This window comes from Antedon mediterranea, chromosome 1, assembly GCF_964355755.1.
Source record: "Antedon mediterranea chromosome 1, ecAntMedi1.1, whole genome shotgun sequence".
Taxonomy (NCBI): domain Eukaryota; kingdom Metazoa; phylum Echinodermata; class Crinoidea; order Comatulida; family Antedonidae; genus Antedon; species Antedon mediterranea.
The window spans coordinates 30110913-30123400 of NC_092670.1; the positions used below are offsets into that span (position 1 = coordinate 30110913).

The 12488-nt window shown below is 34.2% G+C and overlaps 1 protein-coding gene across 1 annotated transcript; it reads left to right on the plus strand.

Annotated features, from left to right (window-relative positions):
* The first annotated feature begins 5095 nt into the window (after positions 1 to 5095).
* On the plus strand, positions 5096 to 10525 carry LOC140048848 (tsukushi-like). Its single transcript, XM_072093654.1, has 7 exons — positions 5096 to 6115; positions 6578 to 6655; positions 6921 to 6995; positions 7509 to 7577; positions 7993 to 8064; positions 8305 to 8367; positions 10156 to 10525. Exons 1-7 carry the CDS (start codon positions 6024 to 6026, stop codon positions 10292 to 10294), a joined length of 588 nt encoding a protein of 195 aa, XP_071949755.1. The 5' UTR covers positions 5096 to 6023; the 3' UTR covers positions 10295 to 10525.
* The last annotated feature ends 1963 nt before the right edge of the window (positions 10526 to 12488 follow it).

Genomic DNA, 12488 nt, shown 5'->3' on the forward strand with positions numbered 1-12488 from the left:
TTCAACAATTGAAATGTTGTTACAAACTTACCATAATGATCTCTCTGTAAATACAAATCTCTCACCCAAAATCGTCGTTTTGTTCTATTTTTTTCCATAGTAAGTAAAGAATGCAAATTCTTGCTAACTCTCTTTTGTTAGTTTTAGGCATTTTTTTTAACACTACTATTACCAAGGTACGTTAAAGTGTATACTGTTTCAAACTTTGTGCGCGCCCTGCGTGTCACGTCGCGAATTAACCAGGTCAAAGTACGTCTCAAAACAACAACTTAACGTTGACGCATCCGAACTGGTTTGATTTCACGCAGGCGGGGGAAAACACAATTATTGGAAGGGCATTTTCTTACCTTGCGTCGTTTGCGTTACGTTGCGTCGCTAGTGGGAACCACGCTTTACTATTTGGCGGATTATTTGGTTTATATACTTTTAACTGATACATATGCCTACTTCAACCCAACATACACGTTAATATTGCATCTTTTCGCGACGCGGCTTTAGAAGATTTATCAATGCGAAAGCTATATCTAAGGCAGACAGTTTCGGAATTTTATAATCGACTAATTGATAGGTCCAAGCTGCTGGATCCATACAAACGTCTCGATAAAGAGAGTCTAGGGGCCTGTTTCTGCTGCAACTGCTCAAAATACGGTATAAAAATACGGTATAAAATACGGTATTTTTTAAACCGTATTTTTTAGTACCCCGTTTCTGCTAACAATACTTCTTGGGTGGTCGTGTTAAATTTCATCTTTTTTACCCAAATTGCCATTCATTTATTTGATCGATAATTAAAGGAAGTTTTACGTCTCACTTTCAACAGCCTAGCCCTAGTGATAGAGATGTTGTGAGAGCACAGAAAACATCGTAATAGGGACAATTAATTCGTTCCCTCCCCGAGTTATTGTATTTTGCAATGTTGTACTGCTTTCGCAGGCTCTTCAGCTTTGAGTTTACTTGCTTTGGAGACAAGTCTATTCCATACTTCTACTTTATTTTTGTAGAAATGTCTTTATAAATGTGGTTGTCCCTTTTATTACCTTTTAGTTGGCCAGACATTTTAGCTTCCCCACACAAATTTATTTAGTAAAACTGTGACGTCTTCGCTCCACATTTTCGCCGAATATATATATACACGTGTGTAAAACAGCTGACAGCGACAGAAAATAAAAACACGAATGTTGACCTTTTGTCATGTAAAAAAAAAATACGGTATTTTTTATTGGCAGCAGAAACGGGTACAAAAAATACGGTATAAATTTGTAAATACCGTATTTTATCCACAAATTTTGTGTGAGGAAAATACGGTATACAAAATACGGTATATTTTTTATGAGCGCAGTTTCTGCTGCCATAAATATACCGTATATATACGGTATTCAAAAAATACCGTATAATATACGGTATTTAGTTGGCAGCAGAAACAGGGCCTAGGAGGGATCACGGTTGAACGATTTTGAATTCTCGCCCTTTGATTGGTTGACGCTAATCAACAGACTGCGGAAGAATGTTCTCACGTGTGCCGTTGCCTCTGAGGACTGCATGTCCTGGCAGCGATTTTTTTTTTCATACATAATTTGGGGACCACCTCATGAAACGTCACAAAATAAACATGAATAATTCATCAGTTAAATTTTCTTGTTCCGTGTGCACCCAAGCGTATAGCAACAAGAAGTGATTAGACACAAGTGCGTAGACTTGCCCCAAGTCTGTATTTTCTTTTTTATTTATTTGTTTTTATTGCGACCGCGATTTTTGTCTGAAAATACAGACTTGTGAAACGCGTATAGAAATCGATTTGTAGACCGCAAACATCTGATAAGAATGACGTAGGTGATCATACCGTATTTGGCTATATGGGGCGGGCGGTATGTAAATATGGATTTCGAATCAACCAATGATCATCTTGTTTCAAAATGAAAAAGATCGAGTACGTACAGTGCTGAATGTACGGTCGAGACTGTTGATAAAATCGTGTTGCCAAGTTGTTTTATTATTAATTGTTTAGTCATTGGCCTAGGCCTCTTTCGTGGGTCCTACTCAACTCGCACGTATGACCTGCCAAATAAAACGCCAATAAAGTAGGCCTACATACCACCGGCACACAACAAAGCTACACCACTACACAGAACAGGACAGGGTCTGGGTGGGAATTAAATCAAATTATCTCCGCGTAATAAATGATCCATTCAATGTTTGATTTGCGGAGAAGCTAGCCTATCTTATCAAGACGAGTTTTCATGTTCTTGGGAAAAATCCCATCAAATGTTTACCAAACTACTAGGCATATAAAATCATTTCTAGCCTTCAGAAACTTTCATCAATGTACCAAGTACACGTTGTCTAAACGTAACATAGCGCATGCGCACCATCTTAGTTGTTGAGTCTTTGAACTTCTGAAATATGAATATTAAAACGGTGTACGAGTGAGTAGCCAATCGCATGCAGCTGAAACTAGTCAACCGGATAATCGTATGCACCAAGGATTCTTGGTGTCAAACCACGTGACTTGTGCGTGTTTCCCCAGACGGAGTATCCAAAATCAAGTAGTATACGTATGAAACGCCATATGTGCCAAAATATTTATCTTTTTACTAATACTGTATTAAGACAAAACTCCGTCTGGAACCCAGACTAACAAGTGCGGTACGATTCTAGGCCTAATCTCCGCTGTGGTTGCCGCGTGGGATTTCATAAAAGAATAGCGGCTTTTTGTGTGGATTGTCGAAATAATCAGCCTTTAGTTTATGGTGTTTTTAATATAATTTATTACTAAAGAATTACGTGTTAAAATTATAGTTTCTATTAATACTATTAGGCCTAATTATTAGTCTCTAAACCCTTGTCTATTCTAGTAGTAGCTGTGTGGGTGTGTGTGACGTGTGTGTGTTAGGTTTGACACAGTCCGAGTAATAAGTCAGCAAAATTTAACAATAAACATTACACAAAAATACATTTTTTATTCTCGTGGGTCTAATCTTCCCATCTCATGTGTTCATATACGCGCATTTTTAAAGTTCCTTTGAGTACATGCATAGGCCTATTGTTTGATAATTAAAAAATTACAGTACACAAATTATACACATTTTTTATTCTTGTGGGTCTAAGCTTTCTTTGGGCTATTTCCAATTACTACTTAGTTTAATGTCTTGCCTAGCTGTCGATTAACCTCGACACATTTTGCATAGTGGTGTGTGTGTGAAGAAGAGTGCGCGAAGGCAATCACGTGAATTGACCTAGAATATCCTAGGCCTACTGTAGAAAGAATCGTATCGCAGTTGTGCGTGTAATCACTTCTTGTTGCTATACGCTTGGATGCACACGGAACAACAAATTTAACTGATGAATTATTCATGTTTATTTTGTGACGTTTCATGAGGGGTCCCCAACTTATGTACGAAACAAAAATCGCGTCCTGGCATGGCCAACACACGTCGGTAAAATAATGTACTGAAATTGAACGAGGTTAAATAAACACTCTTTTTTATTTAATAAACATGTAATATCATATTTGATTGAATTTTACAAAGTACATAAACAAAATAAATTACTAAAACCGTAACTTTTAAAGTTCATACAATTGCCTACTGAGGGTGCAATTTATATACTTCGTTCGTGGCTAAAAACGATTATTTTCGGCCATGTATTAGACCCAATATTCGGAAAACTACAAGTCAGATTTTCATAATTCTTTCTTTATTTATTTTAATATTGAAACAAATAAATATTAACAGGCAATGTATGCTATTGACTTCTAATGTTGCATCGTTATCCCTAGGTAGTCTGGGGCGGATCCAGGGGGGGGGGGGGGTGCCCTTTTTTTAGAGGTTCAATATTTTATTCGTGTGACATATTTGTGTGTATATTAGTATGTACAGAGTAGGCTACACTAACCCCAAAAATAAAAACAGAAATGTATTACAATGCGTGCGATGTTAAGTTACGGCGGCCGATCAAAGAGCATCGTGAGAGGTGGTGACGCGTGATGATCTCTACTTAAACTTTTAAAAATAGATCGTTTTTTCACATACTACAGAGGGCGCATGTAAACTTTTTACGATTCAACTTCGCGTACGTTACCATGCGCGCTATGTCATTGACGCGATTATTTGTCCATTGGTAAACACATTTTTATGTTTTATTATTCTGAAAATAATTGAACTGTAAACATAATTCTTTTGAGTATTTGTTTATTTACATATCATTCCATCAGATCAACTATTTTTTATTTCCATTACATCCAACCAAACATGTAAAAAATGTAGTTAAAATATCGTACTATCTAGCGTGTACGACCATACGCATTAAATTGTTTACTAAAAAATCATCGAACGGTCCAGTGACCTTACCCTATTCAACCTTGTTTTTGTAGTTGAGCCTCTCATGACCTGGGATTTGTTTGTCTTCCTACGCCAAGATAATATAGTTCTACATGCCATGTGCTTTTTTCTCTGAGAAATACTTATTATAAGTGCCAAAAAAATGTTTTTTTTTATTATTAAAATCTTTTAAAGAAAAATCACACATAGGCCTACCATAAAAAAGAAGGTCCATTTATTTCATTTTTTAAACAAAATTGTGAAAATTACGTGAGGCTCAACAACAAAACCACCATTTTGTGATATGATGTCATCGTAAGCCAATCAAAGCTGAGCTTTCCCGTGATCGGCAGAGCTCACGGTTGAATGATTTTGGATTCTGGCTATTTGATTGGTGGACGCGAATCACCCAAAGCGGAATGTTTTCTCTCGCGTGTACCGCGAAGTCACGTGATCCATCTGTACTGAACGTTACTACGCAAATTTAGAGCAATGAATTTGTACGAATTCCGTTAAATAAACAACTCTATATATTTTATGAACATTTAATAACATATTTTATTGATATTTCCAATGTTGATATATAAAATAAATTACTATAAAACGTAATTATATGTAATTATTTTAGCGAAAAATGGCGTAGTTCATACAATTGTCAAGTTCAAAATTGGCCTATGCCTATATTTATCGGGTAAATTGTAGCATAGAAAAATTAATATACGCGAACGTAAAACGTACCCACAGGCGAAGAGGTAGGTCCATATTGTTTATCGCAGAGGTGTAGGCTGGTTGCTGTCTGAGAGTGCAAACATTGTAAATGACGTGCCTTGGGCATGATCTGTAAGACAATTTTGAAAAATAGAGCTGCTAGGTCCCCGGAAGTTGCAATTATACATCTTAATGATACTATGAAACAAAATTACAAGTCGACAGACCCAGACAACCGTGGTTGGGATGGAGCTAAGAAAATTTAGAAAAATAGAGTTGGAGTTCCCGGAAATTGGACTTAATCATACTTCAAAACATAAAACAAAATATAGGCCTATAAGTCCCTATCATGGTTGTGACTGAGCTAAGAAATTTTTGAAAACTAGAGCTGTTAGGTCCCGGAAAATGCACTTATTGTACTTCGAAATATGACCAGCTTTATGGTTGGGTCTGAGCTAAGAAAATGTTTAAAACTGGAGCTGGAAACATCAGGCCTAGAGGCTTAAAAAAGTGGTCCGTTTTGCCTTATATTTGGCTCAAATACTCAATATCTGATGTGCCCTTTTTATCGGCGGACCCCCTTCCCCTCTCAAAAATGTCTGGATCCGCCCCAGGGTAGTAGGCCTAGGCCTATATACTAGTGTTAGTGTGGGTCATTAGGTAGTTAATGCTCCTACCCTGGAATAGTTACATAATACTGTAGTTTGTTTATGATTATATTTTTGTTCTGTACAGTAGGCCAGACTATATTTACACAAAATGTTTGCTATTGATTGATAAACAAAAATAATTGATATAATAAATCATCTGAAGAAAGAATAATGATTTAAAATGTTAGTCAAAAAATCGAGCGGCGTTTTTTTGTAAGAAACTTGTTTAAACTATAAAATTACTCAATAACCGTGCTTGTTTTCACAGGGTTAACGCTGGTATCAACGCCTTATTCGAAAAACGCCACCAACATTATGTTAACTAACAACAAAACAATATTGACCAATAATGATGCACATTATTTTTTTCAGTGACGTATCGTCTAACCCTATACATAGCATTGAACCTTTCACATTTATAAACATCCAATTGCAATATGTGTAAGTATTTTTTTGGCAATTCCATTGTCATGCAAGCGCATAACCAATTAACGGAAAAACCATTTGTCAACAAAAATTAATATCTACTTTGTTATCAACATAATATACTAGTAATACAATTGTGTTTCTTTACAAGTTTGTCAAAAAGTCCAATGATTTAAACCATTTCCAAAAATTAGCTGTGCTGAAAACCCCAATCTAATTCCTCTTTTGAAATTGTTAATCATCGAGGTCTCAGGCAGAAATCACGAGTAATTTATAAGATTAATATTGTCTATGTTAAAGATAGCCAACATACTTCCTCGCAGAAACAAAATAAGGAATTACTTTATCATCGCCAACATGCAAAACAACCTCGAACCTCATATATTGTGTTGCTTGATTTTACTAAGGTGCGAAGCGCCATTGATGTTGGTTTCTTTCTATTGAGATGCTCCATATTATATCATTTCTAAATTGCAGGCGGATTCAATATAACCACGAACTTCAAGAGCTGTGTGAAAATGCATTTGCATTGAATACAAGTTTTTCAGTGGAATTGTAGGTACAGTAATCAGGATGGCACAAGTGTTAAAAAAATCACTGTATTAGTTAGTTGCGGCGCCATCATTTTCCAGAAATAGGTTCACACAACAAGAGTATGTTGCTTTAATATAATAACTTACAGCCTGCCAGTACAGCATGAATTTACCAATGTTTTAGTAGTATTAGTACTTACTGCAAATGCAAGTATGTTATTATTAGTGGTAATATTGAATCTGTTATTGAGTAAATTCTTAATATGTTGATTATCTTCTTTCAATAGATGGGTTGCAAACAATCGTAACCTTGTTAACATTTCTACTGGAACTTTCAAAAACGTTACAAGCGGAAGTAACATGTGAGTAAAGGTGTCAATTAATGAGTATAATAATTAGGCTCTATGTTTACCTTAGAGTTCTTTCATTTTTCTATAAAAAAAAAACAATGTTGAGAGACATAATATGTATGTATGTCTTATGGATTACAATATTTTACAACAGAGATATTTGTCCAGATGAAAATAGTTTACGAACCCAAATAAAATAAAACAATTTTTTTTAATTGTAGAAATAGTTACTCCGTTGGTTCTTAATTACATTAGTTGAATATATTCACCTTCAATTGAATTATATTTTTCCAAGTATCTAAAGTTCCTACTGTAGATAAAATGGGCTATAACATTAAATATTTAATTTATGTTATGATATGAAAGTTAGAAGCATTTTAATAATATATGAACATTTTGTTTTGTATTATGAATGTTTAAATGAAGTTTGTTAAAGTTATTATTAATTTTAAAGTTAAAGTAGTGCATTTAAGATTACTAGTGATGTGTTAAAAACCAACTTACTCATTATTCCAATATGCATAGATATCTAGATAGAAACAGTTTACAAAGCATACCTTCAAAAGCTTTTCAAGGCGAACCAATTATAAATATGTAAGTATTGCTTGTTTTGTAAAACTTTATAAACATAACATTATTAATTTTATATTTTGTTATAGATGTAAGTGTTTCAATATTATAATATAATACTATAATAAAAAGGGAAATGAAAATATATAATAGGAACATTATAATTTGTATAAGAAAAGATTATACACATCGGTATGAATAATATACGAGAAAAAAAAACTCATGAAAAGGTAAATATATTTCACAACTTACATTCTTAATGTTAGAGAGAGGAAAAAAAACAAACTTCTGTTTGATCACGTATGGCAAAAGACATGACTGACACTTTTCGGGAACATTTGGTTAAATAGTCTAATGACTTTTGCTATATGCTTTCTCAGATGTTTTTTTTATATTCTGTACAAATTAATTAGTAGTACGTACCAACTTCTTTCTCTAGGAAACTTGAAGACAACAATATTAGCTTTATACACACGGATGCATTTGTTGCATTGGACAGTATTTATTTGTTGTAAGTACGGTTATGTAGGCCATGCACAAATAATAATCAACATTATTAAATAAACACATGTAGTCTTGTTTACATCTTAAATTTAAAAAAGAGAAAAGACAAAAAAACAATGTAAATAATAATTGTTGATTTGATTTGCATAATCTATATCTTGTCTTTTCTATTGTTTATCTACATATAAGATTTAATAATGTTCCATTAATTACTATCAATGTATTGTATATTTTAAACTTTATGTAGACGACTTGCCTATAACAACCTTAAGGAAATACCGATCTTGCACGCTAACATAACTGATACACTGTAAGTATAGTACGTTTGTCTAAACATTATACCATTAACTCAACAATAGTGAGGAAAATAAAATTGTATTAATAATAATTATTGTTGTGTCAGATTACTGTACTGCGCTCGCTGTGTGTGAGACCGACATTATGGTATTGTGCGACCAATCGAACCTAACTTACAGGTCGAATACTAAATTGATTATCAGAAAAAAAAGTTTTACGTACAACCTATTAAGAATACTGTAAAGACCTGTTGGAATACTTTCATATTTCTGTGTGTTTTTGTGTCTAAATGTGTTAATTCTATAAAGTAATTGTGGTTTTAAACATAAAGGATGTAATGTTTTACTCATTCCGGCATTAGAAAGTATAACAACCAAAGTCGTTACCAACACTAACCAGTGGCGTATCCAGGATTTTGAAGTTGGGGGGTGGGGGGGGGGGGCCCGGGAATTGCCAATTTGCCGACAAAATTAGTGTCATTATCTGTACATACACCTGATCAATATACGGTTCTAGGATTGCATATAGTCATATTGTCTTTTATGGGATAACGATGCAAAATTAAAACCAATCCAACATTATCTGTTAGTATGTTGCATTCATATTACAATAAAGAAAAAATTAGGAAATCTGGCTTTTAGTTTTCGAAATATAGGATCTAAAACATCGCCGAAAATTATCGTTTTTAGCCACGAAAGAAGTAAAACAATTTGCGGCCCCAGTCGGCAATTCTATTAACTAGGCCTACGCCATATTTGGTTAAAATAATTATATATAATTACGTTTTTTAGTAATTTATTTTATATATCACCATTGGAAATATCAATAAAACATGTTATTAAATGCTTATAAAATATATGAAGTTGTTTACTTAACGGAATTCGGACAAATGCATTGCTCTAATTGTGTGTAGTAACGATCAGAGAGACCGTATGATCAACATCATGGTACACGCGCGAGAGAAAACATTCCGCTGCGGGTGATTCGCATCCACCAATCAAATCAGCCAGAATCCAAAATCATTCAACCGTGAGCAATGCCAATCACGAGAAAGCTCAGCTTTGATTGGCTTACGATGACATCATATCACAAAATGGTGGTTTTGTAGTTGAGCCTCACGGAATATTCTGTTCCAAAAATGAAATTCATGGATATTTTTTATGGTATGTGTGCTTTTTCTTTAAAAAATTCGAATAATAAAGGCCTCATATCGAGAAAAAAACGGGTTTTTGGCACTTATAATAAATATATCTTACGAGAAAAAAAGCACATGGCATGTGGAACTATATAATCTTAGCGTAGGAAGACATACAAATCCCTGGTCATGAGAGGCTCAACTGCAAAAACAAGGTTGAATAGGGTAAGGTCACCGGACCGTTCTTCAAAGACTTTTGAGTAAACAATCTAGCGCGTACGGCCGTACGTACGTGCTAGATGATAAGATATTTTGACCACATTTTTTACGTGTTTGGTTAGATGTAATGAAAATAAAAAATAGTTGATCTGAACATGGAGGTACCTCCATCATCTGAAGGGAATGATATGATATGTAAATAAACAAACACTCAAAAGAATTATGTTTACAGTTCAATTATTGTCAGAATAATAGTTTATTCTTATTTGCCTAACTTTATTTTTTCCCGGCACCTTTTTTGCCGACGGACGCGATGATGTGGGGGGTTGGTTGGTTGGTTGGGGGGGGGGGGGGGGCGGGCCCCCCGGCTCCCCCAATGGATACGCCACTGACACTAACCATAGTCTAGGGTTTGAACTATTGTTTTATTTATTATTTATTTTTTAGTGATTTGAGCTGGAACTATCTAACAGCATTGGGCGACTGGCAACTACCTTCAGTTAAAAAAATAATAATAAACAAAAATAGTATTCAACGCATCTCAAAAACAGTCTTCGCCAATATATCATCCCTAGAAATGTTGTAAGTATAAATTAGTTGGAAAATATGTTTGGTGTCAATAGACGGTTAATAAATTAAGATTAAAAGAGGTAACATTAATTTAATTTGTAAATAGATAACAAAAGGAACGATGGTACTTTGGTTGTCTATGTTTTCTAACATGAAAATCAATGACAATAATTTTTCTTTAATAAGACATAGGCCTATCATTTTTGGTAGACTTAAGAATGATCACATTCAGATTATTAAATTCTAAATTTCCAATTTCTTTTTACTATGCAGCAAATATTGAAGATGCATTTGTTATGTTAAAGTTGAAGTCATATTTTAGATAATTTTAGGAAATTTATAATCTATATTATATTATTCATTTTTTTACAGATGCGGATATTAGTGATTCATTTATTTTCTTCCTCATTTTAAAGTTCAAAACACTATTTTATTATTTTTGTCTTATTTATACATATTAGCTTAGATTTATAAAACCAGAGGACGCACACGCATCGCTCGTTCATTTGATTTAGATCGGGCGCCCGTAGAATGTATTTATGTGAAAAGCCACAACAGGTTTGATGGGATATGATTATGTATATATATGGCTTCAATAAGATTCAATAATCAATATTGCTGCCAGCTCGTATCCTGTAAATTTTCCCTGGGACACCAAATAAGGAGGGATAAAAAAATTGATTTAATCATGTGAAAAGCCACACGGATAAAAGTTGTTAGACATTGTCCGCATATGTGTATAGAATGTTAAAACAGCAATGACAGCAACTTTATCCTGAAAGTTGCCCGAAACAGTAGCCCAAAGTGACCACTCAACAAAAATGGTGTTATTCATGTCAATAGCCACACGGCTAATTCTTTTTGCATTGTAACTGTTACACATTACATTGTTGGGGTGCACAAAAATACCATTGACAGCAACTTTATCCTGTAAGTTGACACAAGACACTCTCTTCTTTGTCTGAGGATGGTCTTATACCCATTTCTTTGTCTGTGGATGGGCTTATACCTCTTTATTTGTCTGTGGATGGTCTTACACCCCCTTCTTTGTCTGTGGATGGGCTTATACCCCCTTCTTTGTCTGCGGATGGTCTTACACCCCCTTCTTTGTCTGTGGATGGTCTTACACCTCCTTCTTTGTCTGTGGATGGTCCACCATAAGTTAAATATTTAATCAATGGACCCACTACTTTGATTTATTAAATCAGACATTGTTCTTGTATGATTAGAAGACTAAGACCTTCAAAGTGAAAGTCCACATGTGGATGCATAAAATGTTTTTGTATAGAACAGTATATTGTAGGTCCATGTCACTCATTTGAGGATTACTCGAATAATTACTTATTGAGATGTCTTTTACGAATTGATTTGGTTTGGATTTTGCTGAAAATCAATGATTAGAGAAAATCGAGGAAAAGGATTCTGATGAAAGGTTTACAGCAAGGGCCCATTACCATAAAAATGGAGTACAATTTGTTAGATGCAACAAAAATTAACAAGAATTATCTGAGTTTCTGACAAACTGTAGTAAGGACTTTGAAAGACGGTGTTTTTTCAACTCATGAAAATGAGAACTTCCCGACATCAAAGAGGCCAACGAAAGAATGTCACTTTACATAAAAAATATTTACAAATGGCATCTAATGATTGACACATTACAGTTTACAAAACAAGTCGGTATAGATGAGTCAAAATGTAAAAAGGTATATATACGAAAGAATCATTTATACACAGGCTAAGATGGGGACATAATAATAATAATAATAACAATAATAATAATAATATTTATAATAACATATGCAGAAGCATTTACAAGATGGGGATAGAAAGGGAAAGTTGATGGCAATGGATTTGTTCCCCACTGATCATCTTCCAGAAGTGTCGAAAGAATGTTGAGACCTGCAAAAGTTTGGATGGAAGATGTATGCATAAAGCCTAACTGTTCTGTACATCACTAGTTCCTATGTGGATGTATCCTGATTGTAAGAACTGAGATTACTGTTTCTCAGTGATCTGTAATACTTTACGCCTATCCTATCACATCAAAAGTCCAAAATTCAAAATAATAATTCCTGGTCATTTTTGCATGAAGTGTCATTTATTTCGGTTAAAGAAATTAGGTGCATTTATACCAGTGTAAACCAGACACAGTATGTTCACATAATTATATAGGTACGTTATACAAGTTATATCTGGTCATAAATTGTATT

Bases quoted from the DNA above. Each gene is read 5' to 3' on its own strand.
- LOC140048848 (XM_072093654.1), top strand. From the start codon at position 6,024: ATGATGCACATTATTTTTTTCAGTGACGTATCGTCTAACCCTATACAT. The intron at 6,656-6,920 runs GTAGGTACAGTA...TTCTTTCAATAG, and splicing joins ACAAGTTTTTCAGTGGAATT to ATGGGTTGCAAACAATCGTA. The intron at 8,065-8,304 runs GTAAGTACGGTT...AACTTTATGTAG, and splicing joins TTGGACAGTATTTATTTGTT to ACGACTTGCCTATAACAACC.